Genomic DNA, 27,808 nt, shown 5'->3' with positions numbered 1-27,808 from the left:
AAGTAACCTTGGAATATAGTGTTCAATTCTGGGCACCACACTACCAGAAGGATGTGGAGGCTTTGGAGAGGTTTACCAGGATGTTGCCTGGTATGAAGGGCATTAGCTAGGAGAGGTTGGATAAACTCAGTTTTTTCTCACTAGAATGACGGAGATCGAGGGGGCGACCTGATAGTATTCTACAAAATTATGAGGGACATGGTGAGAAGCTTTTTCCCAGGGTGGAAGAGTCAATTACTAGGGGATATAGGTTTACGGTGTGAGGGCAAAGTTTAGAGGAGTTGTGCGTGGGAGTTTTTTTAATGCAGAAGGTAGTGGGTGCCTGGAACTTGCTGCCGGAAGTGGTGGTTGAAGCAGGTACGATAGTGACTTTTAAGGGGCGTCTTGACAAATACATGAACAGGATGGGAATAGAGGGATTAAGGACCCCAGAAGTGTAAAAGGTTTTAGGTTAGCATGGTCGGTGCAGGCTTGGAGGACCGAATGGCACGTTCCTGTGCTGTACTTTTCTTTGTTCTTGTTCTTTGTTCTAACCTACCTTTACTGATATTATTAGGGCCAGCAACTATAGATAATTCCAATTTTGGCAAGTGCATCTTGGCAGCTGGAGCCTCTGCTTTCTTCTTCTGCTAATTGTACCATTTGGCACTAGTCTCACATCGACAGACTGTTGAGAATGAAAGGATGTTCTTCAGTATTTGAACAAAGGCATCTTCACACATTAGACTACCTGTCGTCCCTTCAGGCCTTCACAGAGAGTCTTCCTCACAGAACGTTAAAGTCAAAACAAATCACAATTCTGCTTTTAATGGCATGGCCGCAGGAAAGCCGTATGGACAAAATATCATAAAAAGGCGACCTTCATTGTAGCCAGAAGACCAACACAACCTCTCTAAATGTGTACGAAGTATACTTTAATTAAAAGAACAAGAACATGACAAGGCAATCTTTAAGTTTCTTCAGCATCCATTTCCATCATCACATCGTTTCATATGAGAAAGGTTATTTGGGTTCAGCACCATGTCAAAGTTGTGCAAATTACTTTTTGTGTGGCACAAATGGCAGCAAGCCATCGATTGCACTCTCCCGATAGTGACTCTGCTGTTAATAACAAGAATAGTTTGCACAGACAATTCAATCACATTACAATTATCTTGGTGGCATGTTCTCTCCAGTACATGGCATGATAAAATTCTGCACCAACTGTAATTTGTAGAAAGGTTGGAAATTAAATTTGGTAATGTTTTTAAACTAATGAGAAAACATGGTTGATGGATTCATTGTCATCTCAACTTATAAAGGTCAGTTTTAAAGCCGGAAAATCCAGTCGCTTTCCTGCTAAAGATTCGACTGATCAAAATTTAAGAAGGTAAGTAAATGTTTCCATGTGAGAATTGAATTAAAATAAAAGATAGAATGCTTCTAGGTTTTTTAATGAAGGAGGCTATCATGAACGAACATATACTATACGTCACAATTTAAAGCTGGATATTCTGTTGGTTCAGAATGTTTTGAACATAAACCCCCTTAGATTTCTGAGGCAGGAGGAAAATCCACAAGAGATGTTACAAGAAGATATCAAATTTAATTATAAAGGAGACATTGCCTAGTAAATCCCACCTTCACACACTGCTGAAATTGGAGAACAAGATACATTTGTAAGGTTTAGAAAAGATGCAAAATCAGAGGAGCTTGCAAGTTAGTATCAATCTGGACTGGAAGACGAGTTAAGCACCTAATTTATCTCTGGGATTTATGTGCAATAGTAAAACATGAAAATGAAGAGTTTCCATCCTTGTCACAGCCAACAGAAATTGCAATGTATCCATAAAAATCTCTTCACTACATAGCAAAGATTTAATCAAAATGAAGGACAACTGTCAAAGATGCACTCTAATGGCACTTCCTTAACCAAGCAGTGATTTTACTGAGGGGATAGAGCAGCATGACACCAATAATATGACTACTGACTTGGTATAATAATTTTCACCTACATGATGGTTTAATGTAATAAAATGTCCAGAGGCATTTCATAGATTATCATAGAACTTACAGTGCAGAAGGCCATTCGGCCCATCAAGTCTGCACCGGCTCTTGGAAAGAGCACCCTACCCAAACACACACCTCCACTCTATTCCCATAACCCAGTAACCCCACCCAACACTAAGGGCAATTTTGGACACTAAGGGCAATTTATCATGGCCAATCCACCTAACCTGCACAACTTTGGACTGTAGGAGGAAACCCACGCAGACACGGGGGGGGGGGGGATGTGCAGACTCCGCACAGACAGTGACCCAAGCCGGAATCGAACCTGGGACCCTGGAGCTGTGAAGCAATTGTGCTATCCACAATGCTACCGTGCTGCCCCAGGAATGTTGTAAAGCAAAATTAGTAAACTCACCATAGTCCCTGGTGACCATAGGCTGCTTTCCCCTTTGAGGGAGGAGCTGACGACTGGTGGTGATTTAACCCAAGGATCACAACACCTCAGGCGAGGGGAAAGGTTGAGAAGGCCTTCATGAACGATCTCAACCGTTACGGGAATTGAACCTGCACTGTTGGCCTTGCTCTGCATCACAAACCAGCTGTCTAGCCAACTGAGCTAAACTGACCCAAAACTACACACCATATCAAGGTAATATAAGGAGAGATGGCCAAAAGCTTTGCCAGAGAGGTAGGTGTTAGAAGGTGCCTTGAAGGACAAGTAGAGCGTTAGAGAGGGAACACTAGAGCATAGTGCACAGGCAGCTGAAGTTCCAACCATCAGCCGTTGAGCAATTAAAATCAAGGAAGCTCAAAAGGCCAGAATTAGGTATATGCAGATACTTAGAGGTTTTTGATTAGAATGAGGGAAATAGGAAATGAGACTATGGAAGGATTTCAAAATAAGGATCAGAATTTTAAAGTCAAGGTGTTGTTGACCTGGACCAATGTCGGTTGTGAGTACAGGGGTGATAAGCAAATGAGACTTCGTGCAAGTAAGGTCATGGGCAGCATGGTGGCACAGTGGTTAGCACTGCTGTCACACAGTGCCAGGGACCAGAGTTTGATTCCGACCTTCGGTGACTGTCTTTGTGGAGTTTACACGTTCTCCCCACATGTATGGGTTTCCTCCCACAGTTCAAAGATGTGCAGGTTAGGTGGATTGGCCATGCTAAATTATCCCTTAATGTCTGAAGAATTGTAGATTAGGTAACGGGGTTATGGGGATGAGGCAGGGGAGTGGGCCTTTGGAGAGTGTTCTTTTGGAGGGTTGGTGCAGACTTGATGGGCTGAATGGCCTCCTTGATTCTTCCATTAACAGTTTTGGATGACCTCAAGATTGGGGCGAGTAGAATATGGTCAAGCAGGCGTTACAATGATTAAAGTTGGAGACAACAGGTAAGAATGAGGATTTTTCAGCAGGTGAGTTGAGGCAGGAAAAAAGGGGAACCTGCAGATGTACTGTGCTTGGATTTCCAGAAGGCATTTAAGAAGGTGCCACATAAAAGGTTATCGTGGAAAGATAAAAGCTCATGGGTGGGGGGGGGGTTCAAAACACATATTAGCATGGATATAGGATTGGCTGGCAGAAAACAGTGTGCGTAAATGGATCTTCATCTGATCGGCAGGTTGTGAAGTCCCTTTGTCAGGAAAAATAAAAAAGCAGAGTATCACTGAAATGGAGAGCGGCTGCAGAATTCCGAGGTGCAGAGGCATCTATGCAGGTTCAGCACCTAATCAAGGTGGCTAATGGAATGCTCATCTTTGTTATAACATTAAAGTAAGGATGTTATGCTTCAGTTTTACAGGCCATTATTAGTGAGACTCCATCTCAACTACTGTGTGCAGTTTTGGTCTCCTCAATGATGTAAATGTAGTCGTTTACGAGATTGACACCTGGAATGAGCAAGTTATCTTATGAAGATAGGTTGGGCAGACTGGGCTTTGTTTTCATTGGAGTTTAGAAGAGTGAAGGGTTATTTGATTAAGTATACAAGATTTTGAATGGTCTTGACAAAGTGGACGTAGAAAGGATGTTTCCTCTTGTAGGTGAGTCCAGAACTAAGGGACACTGTTTTAAAGTTAGGCATCGCCCTGTTAGGACAGAGATGAGGAGAATATTTGTCTCGGAGGGTCGTGCAACTTTGGAACTCTGAGCCTCAGAAGATGATGGAAATGGGGGTCATTGAATATTTTTTCAGGCATTGAACAGATTTTTGTTAGGCAATGGAACCAAAGATTATCGGCAGGGGGGATAGGAAAAAATAACTCTAAATACAAACAGATCAACAACGGTCTTATTGAATGGCGTAGCAGGTTCGAGGGGACTATTTCTGCTATTTTGTATGTTTGTAGGGCAGCAAACATAGGAGGGGGTCAAGCATAGAGGGAGATACCAGAGGTGGGATTAGGAAGAGAGACCATGACATGTGATACCTTGGCTAAATTAAAAAATAAGAACGGAATCGGGTGAATTCAGTCCACACACCTGGATGAGTATGGAGAGATGGTGTTGGGTGAGATTGATGTGCCAACCAGTTTAAAAGCTGCAGACCGCTCTAGAAGGACGAGGAGGGCTAGTTTACTTTTGTTCCAGTCAGGTCAGATGTCATTTGTGGTTTTGGTAAGAGTTGTTTCAATGCTATGGCAAGGATGGAAATGTGATTGGAGGGAATCAAACATGGGTATTTGGGACAGATGAACAGGAATTTGGGAGGCAACAACACATTCAAGGATTTTGGAGAGGAATGGGAGGTTGAAGATGGAACATTAGTTTGCAAGAATGCCAGGGTCAATCTCATTAATTTAAAATCTTTTTCTCCATTTTACTTCTATATACAGATTAATTCTGGTAATCTCAAAACGCTTACATGAATGTTTTTCTCCCCCGTGAAGCGGCACGGTAGCACAGGTGGATAGCACTGTGGCTTCACTGCGCCAGGGACCCAGGTTCAAATCCCCGTTGGGTTACTGTCTGTGCGGAGTCTGCACGTTCTCCCCTTGTCTGAGTGGGTTTCCTCCAGGTGCTCCGGTTTCCTCCCAGTCCAAAGATGTGCGGATTAGGTGGATTGGCCATGCTAAATTGCCTATATGACCAAAAAGGTTAGGAGGGGTTATTGGGTTATGGCTATAGGGTGGAAGTGAGGGCTTAAGTGGGTTGGTGCAGACTTGATGGGCCGAATGGCCTCCTTCTGCACTATATGTTCTATGAAGCCATCAATGACCTTGTTGTTTAGATTGGCGGAGGCATTGTACAATCACAGAAATATGATTAACAAGTCACTAAAAATGCAACATGGCAAAATTTGCTGTTAAAGCAATCCTGGACACTGCAAGAACCACACTGACATGTGATTTAAAGATCACCTTTCCTATTCTGCTCAAATATAATCAGTTCAAACAATAAATTTACACTGGAGGCCAACATGGATTAGGTTATCTGCAGTCAGTGTGAAAGGTCTGGCATATCAAGGTATGAGGGTCCTAAAAAAAAATGCTGCCAACAGGAAAATTCTCAATGCATTTTTAATGTAAATTAGGCAGATTATTAACCCATTTACCATATACAATGGTGACAGTCGAAGCAAGCACAGATCAATATATAAGACTTTCTTATATACGACAGAAGTGTTGCATATAAGCTGCATCTTGGGGTAATACAGCCTTTGTATTGCACGCAAAAAAAGTGTTGCACTCTTAAGAACAGAAAGAGGAAGACTCTGACATTAAATGTGATGAACTTTCAAAATATTTGGTTTGTAATGCACCAAATACATTACAAATAAGACATATTTACAGAAACATAAACAAACACTTCAAGCACCTACTATATACTAGTACTCCATGTTCAGTAAAGCTCCAATGCTGCTAACTATAAAAAAGAGCTCTTGTTGTTTCATGTTAACATTTTAGAATCAAAATGAAAATAGAAAAGATGCACCACTGGTAATATTTTAACAAAAGTGTAAGTACAGAACTTAATTTGTAATACATAATTTGTAACAAACATTAGTAATGAAGCATTTATAAAGATTTAATCATTAAATCATTGCACAACAGCTCCATGTTATTTTAGGCATCCAATGTGAAATATATTGAACAATAACTTTTTATAAGTATGCAGGTTATAGTGCTTTATAAATATCTATAGTTCTGTATTTTCTAGTTGTATACAAAAAGATGTTGGTGATGCTGTTTTAAAGGGTTCATTAACACTAGGTTGTGGTCATAATGTTAAGAGTGAAAGTTTTGTAGTATTACAGCTTTGCTGAACACTCAGGTACTTCTTAATAGTGAACACTCAAAACGGAGCATAAACCAAATATCACTTTTTTGTGCAAGTATACAATACTTAAGCTTAGACTTGCATCCAAATATGGAAGCGATTCCCTGCTATGAATATGAAGGTTCGGAAACAGAGTCACCAAAGCCAGTGCCCATGTGGATGGCTTATGGACTGTCCGGGAAGGGGAAGAGAACAGAGTGATTAAATATTAACATGACATAACACTTAATGCTGCCCATTTCAAAGGCACAAAAACATACAATAAGTTCAGATCAGCACCCCAGCTTTCGGTACTTAAATAATTCTCTGATTTGATAAAATACTGATTAATAGTTCTGGTATTGACCTTTTCCCAACCCATTCGCAAGTGTTGAGAACAATTTTTAATAAGAGTAAGGATCATGATTTTAAAAGGGACCAGAAGTAGGAAAACTACTACTTCTCTCTGTAAAATACAACATACACAACATTTTGAGACTGTCCGCTGTTATTCAAAAAACACCCTTCTAATATCAATGTCAATTAAAGTATTAGTCTTCTTCCTGACATGTTCTCCCATCTTTACAGACAATTGCATCAGTTGCTCCATTTTGCATGTACTTCCCTTTTTCTATCCATGTCCAAGACACTGACGCACAGCACACAACAGTTAGTAGTCACAGCTGACCTTGTTGTTCCAAACGTTTCCGTGGAAACTGGCTGGTAAAACTGAAGTACTGATGGGATGCTTGTGTGTGGAATCCAGCCAACAATTAGGGTGTAGTAGAAGCATGGAATTTAACAAAAGCTATTGCTGCTAATTCCTTACAGAACTCTTCCAGCACAATTACACCTTCCAGCAAGGTCATATGGTCAATGCTGTGTGGAGGAGAAAGGGTGAAAGAATTTAGCTTTGACTTCTTCAGTAAGTATATTTGTTCGGCTGATACAGTGAAGGTTCAACATCCAATTCAACTTACAAAACTGAAGTTCCCAACATTTGGAAAAAGAATGAAATTTAACAGTAAAATATATATACCAAGGAATTGAGTTGAATACATTGCATTCCATCAAGAAAATTGTTATTCTAATACTGTCAGCAAAAGCAAACAAACATTAGATTTTTTGATGGTAAATGGTAAAAACCAGATCTTGGGCTGGATTCTCCGCCCCACATTTCTACCCTGACCCGCCAGCGGGATTCTCCGTTACACCGGCGGGTCAATAGGGTTTCCAATTGTGGGGCAGCCCCAGGTCGTCGGGAAATCCCCTGGTGCCGGCAAAATGGAGAATTCCCCTGGCGGAGAAATCCCGCCCCTTATTTCTAACCACAGAATCCTTACAGTACAGAAGGAGGCCATTTGGCCCATTGAGTCTGCACCAACCCTCAGAAAGAACTCTACCTAGGCCCACTCACCCGCCTAATACCCATAATCTAACCAACACATCTTTGGACACAAATGGGCAATTTATCATGGCTAATCCACCTAAACTGCACACTTTGGACTGTGGGAGGAAACCCACGCAGACACGGAGAACGTGCAAATTCCACACATACAGTCACCCAAGGTCCCTGGCGCTGTGAGGCAGCAATGCTAATCACGGTGCCACAAGTAAAAATTGGGATGAAGTTGTGGAAGATATATAGTTTAGGTAGGTTGTAACTAATGGTGTTCAAATTATATTTTACATTTCCTGCAGATTAAAAAACACACAATCAAATTGCTTTGTGGCAAAAAGGCTGCTGAAAGATCCAGGAACTCAATCCATGACATGGTTAAATCTACCCAATTATGATTTCTGATTATAGGACCAAACAGTGACATGAAACAAACAGTCCTCACAAAATTTGCACTATGAATCTCCAACTTTTCCCAATCAGAATCAAATTACAAACCTGTTATTTCTCATTTGCTTTTGTGACTGGAACACTTTGATGAGAATAGCAAAAAAACGAGGGACATCTTTTGGATCAGAGTGCAGGAATGACCTTAGCTTTAAAGCAGACCGTAAAAGCAAGGCAGTGACTGGATCACATTTGTGAGAATAGCAAGCCAACTGTACGGATGCACTGTCTTTTCACATTGTTTGAGTGCAATGCAGGCAGGCACTCAAACATGTTGCATCAAGCAACCTTTATTAATTCCATTGTTCTCTATGCCCTACCTACTGTTGAATAAGGTATCTTACAATTGAAATCAAATTATGCTTCACCAAGTGTTACTCTGATCTGCATTCAGAAAGATTCAAGGAGCACACAGACAAGTTACTGAATTTGATCCAGGTCACAAGTCAGTTGTATTGTTACTCTCCTCGATCATACAAGTATATAGATACTGGGGCATCAGGAGGCAACTTGCATAAAGGAAGATGCACAAACCATCCAAGAGAAAAAGTGACAGTTGCACTCAGGAAGATATCAGGGCCAGATCCATATTTAGATCACTTTTGAAAACTTTGTGCGTGACACACTAACCCAGACAGATAAACGAAGATTAGACAGTTCAACAGCATGGAAAGAACGTGGGAATTTCAGCAAAAATTAGGCCAATAAAATCTAGTTGGTTGTAATAAATACTTGAGAACAATATAGCAGAATCTTTTTAGAAATAAGGTTGAGTGAATATAGTAATCAAGGTAAAGGGAAAAATCAATAACATAAAAAGAAACACATTCAGAAGTAAAAGGATTGCCAAAAAGGGAGAGAACCCATTTAAAGATGAAGGATTTCTGGGTGGCAGTGAAGGAAGGGCTTCTGCTTTAAGGAGGTAGAGAAAGACGAGACTGTAGGTTCTAAAGAAGATCTAGAAGATCAATTAGTAGAGAGACATACACAAACAAAACTGTTGCGAACAGTTCCTCCAGCACAGATGATTTACTGAATCCTGAGGCGGGTGGCGAGCAAAATAAAAATGTTCAAAACTGCCTGAAAACACAAACTACATGAAAGGACTAGAGTGTGGCCAAAGTTACACCTAGTTCAAAATGTAGAAAGAAAGAAATCTGGACATTACAGGCCAGTTTGTAGATTATTTTTTATAATCTGCAATACAGGATGAGATTAGTGAATAATTAGAAGGCAGGAGATAATTAAGACAATCAACATGGGATTGGATAAAGCAGATCATATTCAAATAATTGCACTGAATTCTTTCAGGAAACCAGAGTCAAAAGGAAAATGATGGATGTTTTACGTGTGGTTTTCAGAAAGTATTGATAAATTGTCACGCAAGAAACTTGTGAAATTGAAGGTACATCATATTAACAGGAACCGAGAGATGACGGAGTGTAATCAATGCTTTTCAGATTGGTGCGATGTGCACAGTGGTGTGCCCAGAGACGTGGGCTGAGGAATCTTTTATTTTCCATTTATTTAAAGGATTTGGACCAAGGCACAAGAGGAATGATGCTGAATCAGGAGGCAGATCACAATGATAGGCAGGATCAGGTAATTGCAGGAAAACACAAACTGGTTACCTTTGCAACAACTGTGACAATTAATTGGATTAAAAATGTGGCGAGAGTTTAAAAATTGAGCGTTTTTACTGAAACAAAGAAGGTTGGATACCTAACTGAGGCTGTCAAAATCATAAAAGGCCTCAAGAGGGTAATGTAAAGTAGTGGTGAATTGGTAACAAGGAAGCATAAAAGTGAGGATTAACATGGAATAATGAAGGTGGCGGCGAAGAACTATTTTCACAGAAGATTATTTGAGCATGGAGTGCTTTATTACAAATGCCTATTGAGTAGCATGTAATTTAAAAGGGATTGGTTAAGTGTCAAAATAAGAATATAAAAGGATACTAAGAAATAGCAAGGAAATCGGATTAGAGTTGATACCTTCAGTTAAAGAACAAGCTCTTGCACCTCCTATGCAATAAAGTGTGCACAGGCATCAATTTTCTTTTTAAAATAAATTTAGAGTACCCAATTATGTTTTTCCAATTAAAGGGCAATTTAGCATGGCCAATCCACCTAACCTGCACATTTTTGGGTTGTGGTGGTGAAACCCATGCAAACACGGGGAGAATGTGCACAGGCATCAATAAAATCTTTATATATGTTTTTTCAAACAGCAGGACTTATAGGTTGTATGCTTTCGGAGGTTGGAATGACCCGTGGTAGGAGGTAGCGGTGAGAAAGAAAATGCAATTTAGGGGATTCCGTTGCAACATTTTTGATTTAGGCATCTATCAGATTTTTACTTGCAGTATAAATGCACAATATCAATCTTATGAAAGAGGAATCAGAAAAAGTGATTAATCTGAACTCACATTGGTCCATCTGGCTCAACGCCCAGCAGACGTTTTCGGACTAGCAAAAGCTTTGGTGTGAAGTCTGGGATACGTTGTATTCTCAACATTAAATCTCCAACCACCTAGAAATTCATTAGTAGGAATTTAGTGTAATATCCTTAATGTTTTTACAGTTCATTAAAAAGTCAGTTTATATTAACAGTAAAAGCGAACCACCATTAGAAATTAAAATAATTTTTTTTTTAAATAAATAGGCATAATTTTCACATCTATCAATATGAAGGATCCAAGTGTGTTGCTATGCACTTACCCGTACAATAACAGAAAACAAAGACCTGCAGTTAGGAGCCAGATTAATGTAAGGATCCAGTAAGTATTCATGTAGGTGTGGATGGGGGAATAAAGATAACTTTGACAAAACAGATGTCACTTGCAAATTCACATCATATGGCTGGAAAAGGAGAAGAGAGTTGCAAATAATTAGCGTCTGTACGTAAAAGTAACGAGAAATGGGATCATTTCAAATTGCCTTCAGGTTCTCAGATACAATGTGGCAACAGAAAGAATATGTACCGATCATGGCTTCCTTACTAACTAAAAAACCCTGCACAAAGATAAATCACATTAGCCATTACGTACATAACGATTCACTCCAGCCTGCTCTGCCATTCAATAAGATCATGGTTGATCTGACTGTAACCTCAGCCCCACTTTCCACCCCTGATGAACTTCACCCCCCCTTGTTAATCAAGAATTTATCGAACTGTCTTAAAAATATTCAAAGATTCTGTTTCCACTGCCTTTTGAGGAAGAGTTCCAGAGACACACGCCCCTCAGAGAAAAAAAATATTCTTATTGCCGTTTTAAGTGAGCAACCCCTTACTTTTAAACAGTGACCCCTAGTTCTAGATTCTCTGACATGAGAAAACATCCTCTCCACATCCATCCCATCAGCACTCTTCAGGATATTAAAGATTTTGATCAAGTTGCCTCTTAATCTTCTAAACTCTAATGGATACAAACGTAACCTCTCCAACTTTTCCTCATAAGACAACCTGCTCATTCTTGGTCTTAGTCTGGTAAACCTTCCCTGAACTGCTTCTAACGCATTTACATATTTCCTCAAATCAGGAGACCAATACTGCACACAATACTCCAGATGTGGCCTCACCAATGCCCTGTACAACAGAAGCATAACACCCCCTACTTTTGTAGTCAATTCCCCTCACAATAAATGACAATATTTTATTAGAATCATAGAATTTACATTGCAGAAGGAGGCCATTGTGCCCATCGGGTCTGCGTGGCCCTTGGAAAGAACACCCTCAAGCCCACGTCTCCACCGTATCCCTGGGTACGGTGATAGGGTGGACATGTGGACTGAAGGAGGGTGCTCTTTCCAAGGGCCTGCGCAGACCCGATGGGCAAAATGGACACTAAGGGGCAATTCAGCATTGCCAATCCATCTAACCTGTACATCTTTGGACTGAGAGAGGAAACCGGAGCACCTGGAGGAAACCCATACAGACACCCGGAGGAAGTGCAAACTCCACAAAGTCACCCAAGGCCAGAATTGAACCCAGGTCCCTGAAGCTGTGAGGCAACAGTACTAACCACTGTGCCACGGTGCCTTTAGCTTTCTTATCACTTGCTTTCATAATTACTTAGCCTTCCTAATTACTTGCTGAAAGTATACTAGCCTTTTCTGATTCATGCACTGGGACACCCAGATCCCTCTGCATCTGAGCGTTGCAATTTTTCATGATTTAGATAATAAGCTTTTAAAAAAATTCTTCCTGCCAAAGTGGACAATTTCACATTTGCCCAAATAATACTCCATTTGACAGATTTTTGCCCACTCACTTAACCTCTCTGTCTCTTTGCAGCCTCTTACACCCTCTTGCCAATTTACTTTCCTATCTATCTGTCACCAGTAAATTTAGCAACCATATGTTCAATCCCTTCATTCAAATCTTTTATGTAAATTGTAAAAAGCTGAGGCCCCAGTACTGCTCCCTGCAGCACACCGTGCGTCACATCATGCCAAATACACATATTTATGCCAACTCTTGTATTCCTGTTAGCTAGTAAACCATCAATCCATGCCAATGTTATGGCCGACACCAGGAGCTTTTATTTTACTCAATAAGCTTTGATGTGGCATGTTATTAAATGCCTACCAGAAATCCATTACAGTACAGCCAGCTGTTTCCCACAGCACACGTGAGCCCTTCAAGGAACTCTGATAAATTGGCTAAACATAATACCCCTTTTACAAAACCATGCTAACACTGTCTGATTGCCTTGAATTCTTCCAAGTGCCCTGCCATAACATCTTCAATAATGGCTTTTAATTTTCCCTATGACAGATGTTAGGCTAACTAGAACATTACAGTGCAGTACAGGCCCTTCGGCCCTCGATGTTGCGCCGACCTGTGAAACCACTCCAAAGTCCATCTACACTATTCCCTTATTGTCTATATGTCTATCCAATGACCATTTGAATGCCCCTAGTGTTGGCGAGTCCACTACTGTTGCAGGCAGGCCATTCCACGCCTGTACTACTTTCTGAGTAAAGAACCTACCTCTGACATCTGTCTTATATCTATCTCCCCTCAATTTAAAGCTATGTCCCCTCGTGCTAGACATCACCATCCGAGGAAAAAGGCTCTCACTGTCCACCTTATCCAATCCTCTGATCATCTTGTATGCCTCAATTAAGTCACCTCTTAACCTTCTCTCTAACGAAAACAGCCTCAAGTCCCTCAGCCTTTCCTCACAAGATCTTCCCTCCATACCAGGCAACATTCTGGTAAATCTCCTCTGCACCCTTTCCAATGTTTCCACATCCTTCCTATAATGCGGCGACCAGAATTGCACGCAATACTCCAAATGCGGCCCGCACTAGAGTTTTGTACAGCTGCAACATGACCTCATGGCTCCGAAACTCAATCCCTCTGCCAATAAAAGCTAACACACCGTACGCCTTCTTAACAAACCTCTCAACCTGGGTGGCAACTTTCAGGGATCTATGTACATGGACACCGAGATCTCTCTGCTCATCCACACTGCCAAGAATCTTACCATTAGCCCAGTACTCTGTCTTCCTGTTATTCCTTCCAAAATGAATCACCTCATACTTTCCTGCATTAAATTCAATTTGCCACCTCTCAGCCCAGCACTGCAGCTTATCTATGTCCCTCTGTAACTTGTAACATCCTTCCGCACTGTCCACAACTCCACCGTCTTTAGTGTCATCTGCAAATTTACTCACCCATCCTTCTACGCCCTCCTCAAGGTCATTTATAAAAATGACAAACAGCAGTGGCCCCAAAACAGATCCTTGTGGTACACCACTAGTAACTGGACTCCAGTCTGAACATTTCCCATCAACCACCACCCTTTGTCTTCTTCCAGCTAGCCAATTTCTGATGCAAACTGCTAAATCACCCTGAATCCCATGCCTCCGTATTTTCTGCAGTAGCCTACCGTGGGGAACCTTATCAAACGCTTTACTGAAATCCATATACACCACATCAACTGCTTTACCCTCATCCACCTGTTTGGTCACCTTCTCAAATAACTCAATAAGGTTTGTGAGGCACGACCTATCCTTCACAAAACCGTGTTGAGTATCTCTAATCAAATTATTCCTTTCCAAATGATTATACATCCTATCTCTTATAAACCTTTCCAAGATTTTGCCCACAACAGAAGTAAGGCTCACTGGTCTATAGTTACCTGGGTTGTCTCTACTCCCTTTCTTGAACAAGGGGACAACATTTGCTATCCTCCAGTCTTCTGGCACTATTCCTGTCGACAAAGATGACTTAAAGATCAAAGCCAAAGGCTCAGCAATCTCCTCCCTAGCTTCCCAGAGAATCCTAGGATAAATCCCATGTGGCCCAGGGGACGTATCTATTTTCACACTTTCCAGAATTGCTAACACCTCCTCCTTATGAACCTCAAGCCCTTCTAGTCTAATAGCCTGAATCTCAGTATTCTCCTCGACAACATTGTCTTTTTCCTGTGTGAATACTGATGAAAAATATTCATTTACCACCTCTCCGATCTCCTCGGACTCCACACACAACTTCCCACTACTGTCCTTGACTGGCCCTACTCTTACCCTCGTCATTCTTTTATTCCTGACATATCTATAGAAAGCTTTAGGGTTATCCTTGATGCTACCTGCCAAAGACTTCTCATGTCCCCTCCTGGCTCTTCTTAGCTCTCTCTTTAGGTCCTTCCTAGCTAACTTGTAACTCTTTAGTGCCCTAACTGAACATTCATGTCTCATCTTCACATAAACTGGCCTATAGTTTCACAAACTGGGTACATAGTAGACAATATGCCACTTCCAGTACTAAAGTACTCATCGTGACGAGCACTGATAAAGATACAAATGGAAATGTTTTATAATCCTTCCAAGATTTCACTTGCCTTATCAACTAAAACACCAACATTGTGTCAAACTGAATCAGCGAAGTAACTGATATATCCTCAAGCTAAAAAAAAGTCACACCAAAAAGCCAACCTTTGTGTCGCCCGCAAACTTACTAATCAGACCAGTTACATTTTCCTCCAAATCATTTATATATACTACGAACAGCAAAGATCCCAGTACTGATCCCTGCGGAACACCACTAATCACAGCCCTCCAATCAGAAAAGCACCCTTCCATTGCTACTCTCTGCCTTCTATGACTTAGCCAGTTCTATATCCATCTTGCCAGCTCACCTCTGATCCCGTGTGACTTCACCTTTTGTACCAGTCTACCATGAGGGACCTTGTCAAAGTCCATATAGACAACATCCACTGCCCTACCTGCATCAATCATCTTTGTGACCTCCTCGAAAAACTCTATCAAGTTAGTGAGACTCAACCTCCCCTTCACAAAACCGTGCTGCCTCTCGCTAATACGACCGCTTGCTTCCAAATGGGAGTAGATCCTGTCTCGAAGAATTCTCTCCAGTAATTTCCCTACCACTGACGTAAGGCTCACCAGCCTGTAGTTCCCTGGATTATCCTTGCTACCCTTCTTAAACAAAAGATCAACATTGGCTATTCTCCAGTCCTCTGGGACATCACCTGAAGACAGTGAGGATCCAAAGATTTCTGTCAAGGCCTCAGCAATTTCCTCTCTTGCCCCCTTCAGTATTCTGGGATAGATCCCATCAGGCCCTGGGGACTTATCCACCTTAATATTTTTCAAGACGCCGAACACCTCATCTTTTTGGATCTCAATGTGACCCACGCTATCTGCACACCCTTCGTCAGACTCAACATCCACCAATTCCTTCTCTTTGGTGAATACAGTAGTAGAAATTATCGCAGTTAATAAGCACCATATTGTTCTTCTTCCACTAATGACTTAGATAAAGGGATAGAATGTAATGTATCCAAGTCCTCACTATAAGTTGCTTTAGTCAGTTTGGTAAAACGTTTTTTTCATCATGAGGAACTTATTCTTGAGTTACGTTACCATATTTGATTTTACACCATCTGCACTGTGCATTCCCCCCCACACACGCACTGAGGCCCTGGCTGAGAGACAGACAAAGGGAGGGAAAGGCCAGAGAGAGGGGAGGGAAAGGACAGAGAGAGGGGAGGGAAAGTCCAGAGAGAGAGGGGGGGGGGGGAAAGCCAAAGTGAGGGGTGATGGAAGGTCAGAGAGAGAGAGAGGGGGGGGGGAGGCGAGAGAGGTGGGGGGAAAGGCCAGAGAGAGGGGGGCGGAGGCCAGTGAGAGGGGGGGGCGGAGGCCAGTGAGAGGGGGGGGGGGCAAGGCCAGCAGGGGGGGGGGGGGGGGGGGAGGAGGAAGAGGCGAGCGCGCGGGGGGGAATGAGGCGAGCGAGAGGGGGGATGGGGGAGGCAGAGGCCAGAGAGAGGGGGTGGAAGGCCAGAGAGAGGAGGGGGGGGGGGGGGGCAGTGAGAGGGCGGGGGGGGTGGGAGGCCAGTGAGAGGGGGCGGGGGGGGAGAAGAGGCCAGTGAGAGGGTGTGTGTGGGGGGGGGGGCGAAGGCCAGTGAGAGGGGCGGGGGGGGAGAAGAGGCCAGCGGGGAGGGGGAAGAGAAGAGGCGAGCGAGAAGGGGGGGGGGGAAGACAGAGGCCAGAGAGAGGGGGAGACAGAGGCCAGAGAGAGGGGGGAGACAGAGGCCAGAGAGAGGGGGGAGACAGAGGCCAGAGAGAGGGGGGAGACAGAGGCCAGAGAGAGGGGGGAGACAGAGGCCAGAGAGGGGGGGGAGACAGAGGCCAGAGAGGGGGGGGAGACAGAGGCCAGAGAGAGGGGGGAGACAGAGGCCAGAGAGAGGGGGGGGGGGGGAGGCGAGAGAGATGGGGGGGAAAGGCCAGAGAGAGGGGGGCGGAGGCCAGTGAGAGGTTGGGGGGGCGGAGGCCAGTGAGAGGGGGGGGGCAAGGCCAGCGGGGGGGGGGAGGAAGAGGCGAGCGCGAGGGGGAATGAGGCGAGCGAGAGGGGGGATGGGGGAGACAGAGGCCAGAGAGAGGGGGTGGAAGGCCAGAGAGAGGAGGGGGGGGCAGTGAGAGGGCGGGGGGGGGGGGGGGGGGTGAGGCCAGTGAGAGGGGGCGGGGGGGGAGAAGAGGCCAGTGAGAGGGGGGGTGTGGGGGGGAAGGCCAGTGAGAGGGGGCGGGGGGGAGAAGAGGCCAGCGGGGAGGGGGGAGGGGGAAGAGAAGAGGCGAGCGAGAAGGGGGGGGGGAGACAGAGGCCAGAGAGAGGGGGGGAGACAGAGGCCAGAGAGAGGGGGAGACAGAGGCCAGAGAGAGGGGGGGGGAGACAGAGGCCAGAGAGAGGGGGGGGGGGGGAAGACAGAGGCCAGAGAGAGGGAGGGGGGGGGGGGAGGAGACAGAGGCCAGAGAGAGGGGGATGGAGGGGGGGCTGGGGGAAAGAGGCCAGAGAGAGGGGGGAAAAGGCCAGAGGGGGGTGGTTATTTGTGTCTCAAATTACCCAATAATAGTCACGCCTTTTTTCTCCGAAATGAATCATGAAAATTATTTCAGGGCAGCACGGTGGCGCAGTGGTTAGCATTGCTGCCTCACGGCGCCGAGGTCCCAGGTTCAATCCCGGCTCTGGGTCACTGTCCGTGTGGAGTTTGCACATTCTCCCCGTGTTTGCGTGGGTTTCGTCCCCACAACCCAAAGATGTGCAGGATAGGTGGATTGGACACGCTAAATTGCCCCTTAATTGGAAAAAATGAATTGGGTACTCTAAATTTATTATTTAAAAAAAAAATTATTTCAACAACTTTAACATTACCTGATCAAGGATTCTGCCCATTCGATCAAATAGAACTTTTAGAAAATGTCCCTCAAAGAAAGGAGATTCCAGATTGCATTTCTCCAAAGGTTTAGGTATCGCTGGCCAGTCCCATCTCATACAATTACCACAACAATCCCGGAACTGTCAATTAAATAAATATTAATGAACTCAAGCACATAAAACAACTTCACCATCCAATGGCTCTCCTTTTCAGTCGGTGGAAGAAATTACACTACAGGTGTATCTTACATATAGCATGAAGCTAAAAAGTACTCGGTGAATTCAAACTCTCAAGGAATATTTGCATTTGTGATTTGGCGATTGAAAATTTATGAAGGGTAAACAAACTATGCCAAGGCAATCACATTATAACACAAATCTCTGTTGTGTTTGTTCATAGTTATTGGCTTTGCATTAACATTCCTTTTTAAAAATAAATGTTTTTTATTGGGTTTTTGAATAAAGTATGTTTACCGTTCTGGACACAAAATAGAATACATAAATATATATATATATATATATATATATATATATAGAAGAGAAGGGAACACGCACAGAAAACAAAACAAACACCAAAAAAAAAAGTTAGAATAAAATAATTGGTTGGATATTATGTGCTTGCTCAACAACAGCAGCTCTATTGTTTTTAGCACGTAAGTAGGCATCGGTTTGTGGTGGTGGTTGGTGGAGGGGGGGGGGGGGTACAAGTACATTTGGGCGCCGGGAAAACAATTACAGAACAATTACAGAGGGCAATACACGAATGGATCTGGTGTTGGTGTTGCCGCTTGCTTCTCCCAGACGGTTTTCGGTTGTCGTCTCGCGATCACCTCCACTTCAGCCGTTCGTCCCGTCTTTCGCCCGGATTTTCCTTGTTCTTTGCTCCTGTAGATGCCAAGTTTGTTATTGTTTCCCGTGCCCTCCTTCCAGCTGTCATTCCCTTGCCTCCCCCCCCACCTCACTGGTTCCCCTCTATTGGTCCCCGTCTCCTCCCTCTTCCACCCCCCCCTCCCCCTTCTCCTGTGGTTCGCCTTTCTTTTCTCTTAGGTTTAGCTGCTATCCCCCCCAACCTGCTATCTCCTCCCCCCCCCCCCCCCCCCCGGCCTCGGCTACTTTCCCATGATTCTTGGCTACCTGGCTTGGCCACAAACAGGTCCCGGAACAATTGGGTGAATGGCTCCCACGTTCTGTGGAAGCCATCGTCTGACCCTTGGATGGCGAATTTGATTTTCTCCATTTGGAGAGATTCCAAGAGGTCGGACAGCCAGTCTGCAGCTTTGGATGGTGCTGCTGACCGCCAGCCGAACAGATTCTACGGCGGGCGATCAGGGAGGCAAAGGCAAGGATGTCCGCCCTCCTCCCCAGGAACAGATCTGGCTGGTCTGATACCCTGAAGACCGCCACTTTCGGGCATGGCTGCACTCTCATCCCCATCACTTTGGACATTGCCTCGAAGAAGGCTGTCCAGTACCCCGCAAGTCCTGGGGCAAGACCAGAACATATGGGCGTGGTTGGCCGGGCCTCCTTGGCACCGTTGACATCTATCCTCCACCTCCAGGAGAAACCTACTCATACGAGTTCTTGTTAAGTGGGCTCTATTTACCACTTTTAGTTGCGTCAGGCTGAGCTTTGCTCACGTGGATGTGGAGTTGACCCTATGCAGTGCTTCGCTCCAGAGTCCCCACCCTATTTCAATCCCCAGGTCCTCCTCCCATTTCTTTCTTGTTACGTTCAGTACGGTGTCGGCCCCTTCTACCAGTCGGTCATACATGTCGCTACAGTTCCCTTTATCTGAGGTGCTTGCGTCCAGTAACTCTTCCAGTAATGTCTGTCGTGGCGGTTGTGGATAAGTCGTTTTTTAAAATAAATTTAGAGTACCCAATTCATTTTTTTCCAATTAAGGGGCAATTTAGTATGGCCAATCCACCTACCCTGCACATCTTTGGGTTGTGGGGGCGAAACTCACACAAACACGCGAGAATGTGCAAACTCCACAGGGACAGTGACCCAGAGCCGGGATCGAATCTGGGACCTCGGCGACGTGAGGCAGCAGCACTAACCACTGCGCCACCGTGCTGCTCTTGTCTCTTTCGTAGGAAGTTTTTGAGTTGCAGGTACCTTAGCTCATTCCCCCTGGCTAGCTGGAATTGCTCTGTCAGTTCATCCATTGTTGCGACCCTGCCGCCCGTGTATGGGTCCATGACTGTCAGTGGCCTTCTGTCCTGTCCCCACTTTTTAAAAAAGGTGGCGTCAGGCAGCGCTGGTGTGAACCTATGGTTGTTGCAGATGGGAGCTCCGTCCAACATTTTGGTCAGGCCAAATTGCTGCTGTAGTTGGTTCCAGGACTGGAGGGTGGCTATCACCACCGGGCTGATGGAGTGTTTTTTTGGTGGGGATGGGAGTGCTGCAGTGGCGAGGGCCCCGGAGGGAGGTCCCCTTGCAGGAGGCCTCTTCTGCGCGCACCCACTCGGCTTCTGGCTCCTTGATCGCTCGGCCGTCGCCGCCCAGTGGTAGAACTGTAGGTTTGGGAGGGCTAGCCCCCCCCTGGATTTTGTTTTTTCATCGAATTTAGTGCAGAAGGAGGCCATTCGGCCCATCGAGTCTGCACCGGCTCTTGGAAAGAGCACCCTACTCATAGTCCACACCTCCACTCTATCCCCATAACCCAGTAACCTCATCCAACACTAAGGGCAATTTTGGACACTAAGGGCAATTTAGCATGGCCAATTCACCTAACCTGCACATCTTTGGACTGTGGGAGGAAACCGGAGCACCTGGAGGAAACCCATGCACACACGGGGAGAATGTGCAGACTCCGCACAGACAGTGACCCAAGCCGGGAATCGAACCTGGGACTCTGGAGCTGTGAAGCAATTGTGCTAACCACTATGCTACCGTGCTGCCCTTTTTGTAGGACCTTCGTTGGGATCCTAGCATTCTCTCCCCCCCCCCCCCACCCCATACGAATGCCATGATTAGTTTGTCTAGTGCTTTGAAAAAGGACTTGGGGATGTAGATCAGGATGGATCTGAATAGGAAGAGGTACCTGGGCAACACGTTCATTTTGATCATCTGGACTCTCCCCGCGAGGGAGAGTGGAAGTGTGTTTCATCTTTGCAGGTCCTTTTTTACTTCCTCGGTCAGACTGGTGAGGTTCCATTTGTGGATCTCTTTCCAGTCATGGGCTATTTGGATCCCCAGGTAGCGGAATTTGTGTCGGGCTTGTTTAAACGGCAGTCCCGTTCATGCTACTCCCCCTCCTTGTGGGTGTACCGGGAAGATCTTGCTTTTGCTCATGTTGAGTTTGTAGCCCGAGAAGGCCCAAACTCTTTCAGGAGCGCGATGATTCCGTCCATGTTGCTTTGTGAGTCCGAAATGTAGAGGAGCAGGTTATCTGTATAGAGTGAGACTCTGTGCTCTCTGCCGTCCCTTTGGACCCCCCTCCAACTTTTTGCTGCTCTGAGAGCAATTGCTAATGGTTCGATCGCTCAAGCGAACAGCAGCGGGAACAGTGGGCATCCTTGTCTGATGCCCCTGTGGAAGTATCGGGAGTTGGTGTTGTTGGTCCGTACACTCGCCATGGGAGTGTTGTATAGGAGTTTTACCCAGGAGATGAACCCTGTTCCAAGCCCGAACCGCTCCAGTACTTCTATGAGGTATTTCCATTCGACTCTGTTGAAGGCCTTTTCTGCATCTAGGGAGATGATCACCTCTGATGTTCTCTCCCCGGATGGGGTCATTATCACGTTTAGCAGGCGCCTGATGTTCGAGGTTAGCTGCCTACCTTTGACAAAACCCATCTGGTCCTCTGCGACCACTTCTGGTATGCAGTGTTCTAGTCTTTTGGCTAGGATTTTGGCATCTGTGTTCAGCAGTGAGATGGGTCTGGGTGACCTACATTCCGTTGGGTCTTTATCTTTCTTAGGTATCAGCGAGATTGAGGCCTGTGCTAGCGTAGGTGGCAGTGTGCCTCTCGCTAGCGAGTCTGTGAACATCTCCCGCAGGTGCGGGGCCAGTGCTGTCGCACATTTTTTGCAGAAGTCCGCTGGGAACACATCTGGTCTTGGCGCCTTCCCCGCCTGCATGGAGCTAATGATCTCTCCCAGTGGTAGTGGTGCTTCCAGGCCCCGTTTCCTGCCCTCCCCCACGACTGGTATGAGCAGTCCATCAAGGAACCGTTTCATCCCAGATCCCCCCATTGGGGGCTCGGAGGTGTACAGCCCTTGGTAGAAGGCCTTGAAGGTTTTGTTAATCTTTTCCGGTTCTGTTTCTAATGTGCCTCTGGTATCACTGATTTGTGCAATTTCTCTGGTGGCTGCCTGCTTTCTCGACTGGTGCGCCAACAGGCGGCTGGCTTTGTTTCTGTATTCGTATAGGGTCCCACGTGCCTGGTGGAGTTGGTGCACTGCTTCCTTGGCGGAGAGCAGATCAAAGTTCCTTTGTAGCTCTTTCCTCTCTGCCAGGAGCTCTACGGTCGGGGCCTTGGAGTATTTACGGTCATCCTCCAGTATGGAGTCGACCAGCTGCTGCCTAGCCACCCTTTCTGCCCCATCTCTTCAAGCTCTGAAAGCCATAATTTCCCCTCTAACTCTGGCCTTTAGTGCTTCCCAGAACGTGGAGAGTGATACCTCCCCATTTTGGTTGTTCTCCATGTACTCTGCTATGGCCTGTCATATCTTTTCGTTGAAGGCCTTGTCTGCTAGTAGGGCAATGTTCAACCGCCATGTGGGGCGTTGGGCCCTGCCCGTCTCCAGCCTCACGTCCATGTAGTGTGGAGCGTGGTCGGATATCACAATTGCGGAGTATTCCACTTTGTCTACCCCTGGAAATACCGTTTTCCGCACGACAAAGAAGTCAATTCTGATGTATATGTTGTGCACAAGAACGTACATCATTCTTGTGAACAGCTGCTTTCACTCTATTGAATTTGGCCCATCTCCTGGCTAGGTCTGCCCCAATGTCCTCGTAGACTCTAATGAAGTGCCCTTCCCATTTGCAGGTTCTGTTTTGCCTGGCCCAGCGCAGGAATGATTCCCTGGCTTGGTACGGGTGCAGTTTAGCTACGACTGCCCTCGGATTATCCCCTGCCTTGGGTTTCGGGCGCAGCGATCGGTGTGCTCTGTCCATTTCTGGTGGCCAAGGTTTCCTCCCCACTAAGTTACCCAGCATCTCAGCCACGTATGCAGTGGGGTTTCTACCCTCGATCCCCTCTGGAAGACCCACCATCCTTACATTTTGCCTTCTCGTGCTGTTTTCCTGATTGTCCACTCTGCCCATCAAGCTCCGCTGCATTGTGACCAGTCTCACCACCTCCTTCTCCAGGGCCATGACCAGGTTGCTCATGTCAGTCGTGGCTTTTTCCAGCTCCTTAATAGTCGCCTCTTGGGCTTCCAGTTTCTCTTCTTGGGCTTCCAGTCTCTCCTCTGCTCTGCCCAGGGCGAGCTGCACCTCCGCCAGGGCTTTGGCCTGCACCGCGGCTTCCATGTCTGCCCTAGCCTCTGCCTTGTTTTTCTGATGTTCCCTCAGCACCTCGCTAAGGTTGCCTTCCAGTTCCAGTTCCTCCCTGGGCCAAGGGCAAAAAGCTCCCGTCTGCCCAGTTCATTTTGTTGCGGCGAACCTTCTGTTCTGCCGCTTTGTTTGCTGGTTAGCTCATCTGAGTGGGCTCGCCCATTGCCCCTTCTGCTTCTGGTGCCCTTTCACCCTCTGCTTTGGCTACCTTTTGGCATTCCCCCCCCCCTTTTTGTTTCTCCTCCCTTTTCTTTTCCCCTTCCCTCCTTTAACACTCCTCTCCCCCCGATCCCTTTTTCAAATAATTTAAAGAACATTTTTTTTTAAAAAAAGAGGGGAAAGCAAGTTTTTTTCCCCTTTCTCTTTACAAGTTTCCTCTTCAAAATGTTTTTGGGGAAGTTCTTTTTTCCCCTCTCACTCACCCACAGGCCGGGTCAGGAGGGTCGAGAGAGATACCTGGCTGGGCCGGGTGTCCTTTGTTCCGCCGCCTACCTCGTGGTCGCCGCCGGGGGGGGGGGGGGGGGGGGGTCGGTCCCTGCTGCTGGCACGGTCCTCGCTCGGTCTCCACGTTCTCCTGCCGTGCGCGGGGGGGGGGGGGGGGGGGGGGGGGGGGGGGGCAGTCCGGCCGGTTTGCGCGTTGTGTTTTTTTGTCTCTCCCCGGGAATGGGACGCGACTGTCGGAGCACCGTTGCCCGCGACTGCTCTCCTACCGCGCCGGAAGTCCGACTGCATTAACATTTCTTAGAAATAATTTAATTTCCATTCATTATAGGAAAATGCAAATTGTTGCGGATGCTGGAGTCTGAAACCAAAAGAGAAAATGCTGGAAAATCTCAGCATAGTAGCATCTGTAGGGAAGAGAAAAGAGCTAACATTACGAGTCAAGGTGACCCTTTGTTAAAGCCCAAGAAATAGAAATGATTGTTTGTTGGTTTAAGAAAATAAGAAATAGGAGCAAGGGAAGACCACATGGCCTATCGAGCCTGCTCTGCCATTCAATATGATTACAGCTAATCTTAGGCTTCAATTTCACTTTCTCGTCTGCTCCCCATATTCCTAGATTCTCTGTGACGCCGAGACTCTGTCTAATCCTCCTGGGTACAGAACTCCAAAGACTCACAACCCTTTGAGTGAGGAAATTTCTCTTCACCTCAGTCCTAAATGATTGATCCCTCATCCTAAAACCGGGCCTCGTGTTCTTGATTTTTCAGCCAGGGAAAAATAACCTCTCAGTTTCTACCCCCTCAAGCTCCTTCATAATCTTGAATGTTCCAATGAGATTATCTCTTATTCTTCGAAACTCCAGATAACACAGACCCAATTTATTCAGCTTTCATGGACAACCCTTTCATCCCAAGGTGCAAACAAAAAGATTTGGACAAAGCTTCAGGAGGCTGTATTTTTAAAAAGATATAGTTAAGAATAAGTTATCATGCACAGATTTTGAGTAGGAGCACCTTTAAAGCTTTCCTTAAAACCTCCTTTATTTGTATGCTCCTCCTTTCATTTGGGCCCCACGCGATTTTGCTATATTAAAAGGTGTTGTGAAAGCCTAAGCTACCATTGTCATCACTCCGAATGATGAGACCGAATCCACCATCCGTTATAAGAAAAGATAAATTTAGATTTTTAGCAGGTTTTATTGCTGGAGAAAATGAGGCAAAGCAGAAGGGTTCCAGAATGAGAGAGTAATCAATGTGGCTGAGGAATGGAGTTATCTGAGTTTAGTGGGGATAAGTGGTGTTAGTGGGGTGTAGTAATGGTTGGGATGATACTGGAGGAACATATTGGTTAACCTGAAGGTTCAGATTGTAGTTTAATCAGTGACATGGACAAAATAGAGACCAAGACAGTTTGTGTATCATAAGGTTCAGCCTGAAGAAAGTCAGAAAGGGGGATGGAATCTCAGAACGTATTTCTAGTGCAGAGGCCTTTCAGTAAGCCAACAGACACCGTGGAGCAAATGGCCCCCTTCCGTGTTGTAAAATGCTGATCTAAATTTCAGTGAGGAAACCAAACAGAACCGCCTTGGCAATGACAAGGTTAAGCCGCAGAAAGTTCTGGATCATCCACAACTAGACATCAGGTATTGCAAGAGCAAAAGACATGGAATCAAAGGCAGAAAGGCAAAACTGGGTGATGTCAGCAACAGATGGGAGCTGACTCCATGAACTAACTATGATAGAGCGTTAGACATAGGTCCATCGATTGTTAAGCTTTCACTTTTGCAGGATAATATTCTTACTTGCCTTACCTGCCTGTGTGCATCTCTGAGGTAGGTATCATAACCTGTGCCTTCTACATAGTAAGACGATTTTGCTTCATCAGGAACAAGACACAGGAAACTAAAATATTCAAGGAATTTAGAAAACAAAATCAAATTACATAATTCAATCAAACTATTTTACTATTAACTGTGTTAACTACAATTCATGGCAAAATTTTGTATTTTAATGCTACTGCAACGTATCTCCAATGAGCCTTTATAATATGGATATAACATGGATATTATATTTGGCAAGATTACACTTAGATATTTGATCAGATTTCTTGGAATTTAAATTTTCAGGAAACCATCTAAGCTTCAAATGGACATAAAATATTCCAAGGCATCAAATAAAAGGGACAATGCAAGTTCTCAAGTGTCCTGGACAATATTAATCCTGGACATCACTAAAACTGCTTATCTGGTTACTAATCTCATTGTTGTAGGTGATACCTTGCTGTCTGAAAATCAGCTTCTGCCTTTGTGTATTGCAACAGTAAATAAGTGTTTTGGAACAGCCTGTGGTCATGAGAGGAGCTACACAAATGCTTTATTTCTTTGCAAACAAAATTAGCGTTGGCCTCCAATTTAAAGTCAAGCCATAATTGCAATATTATTGTTTGAATATGCCCTTCCACTAGGAATTTGATTTGTTGATGGGAATAGTATAAACACAGTTTCTGGGTAATTTGCTCAAATTCTTTAAGGACACATCAACAAAGATTTCCCATATTAACTATCCAATTAAATTGTTATATTAAAAAAGGTTACAACTCCAGTATTACATAGGGTTGCACAGGATATACAGCACAGACAGGCCATTCACCCCACCAATCCATGTCAGTGTTTATGCTCCATACTACCCCTTAAATGCATTCATATATTCACTTCACCCAGTTCCTGTGATGACAGTTCCATATTCTTATCACTCTTTGGTGAAGAAGCATCTTCTGAATTCCATATTGGATTTCTTGCTATCTTGTATGTAGTTCTGCTCTTCCCCACCAGCATATAGAGTATTACATTTACCGCGGAGAAGTTACAATTAATCTTTGAGCATACCTATTTACAATTTTATGAACTTCTGTTTTCCCATCGGATTTTGTGTGGTCTGGTGTTGGAGGTGGGGAAGCAGTCAACCAATTGGAACCTAGGAGTCTGTTGTCTGGTGACAAATCAGTAAAAAGTGGATCTTCCTCCAAGTCTCTGAAACAAGAAATACAGAACAAGTAGGAAATTATTAGAATATATAAAGTCTCTGAATAGAGTACATTCCATGACAAAGAAAATGCTTAACATTGGCATTAAAATTTTACCAAAGAACAATAATGGGTGTGTGCAATTTGCCTGCTTTGTTCACGTCAACTGAAAACTGTTGGCCGTACTATTATAGATTGTATCCTTTCAAATGTGTGTTTATTCTGATGAGAGCATATTCAGGTACCCAACACAATATTGCTAACAGACCTGTGACTACTGGTGGCAGTAGCGGAAGTAATCTGATTTTGTAAATTATTTTATTACGAGCATCATGCAAGATGAGCATAGTGTACTATTAAAGCATTTTGTCTTCAGTGCATTTTTTTCCTATCCCATACTGATGCCAATGTGGTAACAACACGGAAACTTGAGAGACTAAGTGATATGTTTGGTTGGTAGATTGATCATTTACCACTGCGAGGCTGAATGCCCGTCCCAGTCTGGTGGCTGCATCAGTCTACTGTAAAATAACTTTAGACAGTCGCAACTCAGTTAGCAGAGGTCCGCAGCAGTCTCTAAGGGGTAGCACATCGACATTTATTGTCAAAGGCTCCAAATGAAAAGCAGTCAACTCGAGTGCATGGAATCATACTGCAACCTGAACATTTGCTTCAAGTAATAGATCAGAGAGACAATGAGGAGGGCAAAAGGAGGGAAAGGAAGTTAGAATTTTCTTTTAAAAAAAGGTTCAAAGTTAAACTACATGGTACTATTTAAAATAATCTTCAAGTAAATTGCAGTTTTTTTTAAGCAATTAAGAAAATTTGAATATTGATTAATTTTCATAAATATTTGCACTCTGGTGGCAATGTTGGCCACTTCACACTATAGCACACCCATTAAATACTGTAGATGAGATAACTTGCATTGTTCTGATCTCATGTGACCACTAAGGGCTTTATTCCCTACCTGCTTTGATGTATATAAACACGCAGGATTGATCTAATTACATGTATGATAGGATTTCTCAATTTTAAATGTGATGCCAAATTCTGGC

At 44.6% G+C, this 27,808-nt stretch overlaps 1 protein-coding gene across 3 annotated transcripts in view; it reads right to left on the bottom strand.

The window, feature by feature from the left end:
- Positions 1–897: 897 nt before the first annotated feature.
- Positions 898–27,808, bottom strand: part of fhip2a (FHF complex subunit HOOK interacting protein 2) — a 103,070-nt gene continuing 76,159 nt past the window's right edge. For 2 of the 3 annotated variants that reach the window (XM_072479456.1, XM_072479454.1), the window contains exons 12-17: positions 26,614–26,757; positions 25,540–25,630; positions 17,775–17,918; positions 10,817–10,957; positions 10,525–10,628; positions 898–1,101 (exon numbers count right to left, since the gene is read on the bottom strand). In XM_072479456.1, the coding sequence (XP_072335557.1) occupies positions 960–1,101; positions 10,525–10,628; positions 10,817–10,957; positions 17,775–17,918; positions 25,540–25,630; positions 26,614–26,757 (766 nt within the window). In that variant the 3' untranslated portion in view covers positions 898–959. Of the gene's footprint in view, positions 7,130–10,524; positions 10,629–10,816; positions 10,958–17,774; positions 17,919–25,539; positions 25,631–26,613; positions 26,758–27,808 lie in introns of all 3 variants that reach the window. The other variant, XM_072479455.1, reaches the window with a different exon arrangement.

This window comes from Scyliorhinus torazame, chromosome 16, assembly GCF_047496885.1.
Source record: "Scyliorhinus torazame isolate Kashiwa2021f chromosome 16, sScyTor2.1, whole genome shotgun sequence".
Taxonomy (NCBI): Eukaryota; Metazoa; Chordata; class Chondrichthyes; order Carcharhiniformes; family Scyliorhinidae; genus Scyliorhinus; species Scyliorhinus torazame.
This window is presented reverse-complemented; position numbering and strand designations above follow the sequence as displayed.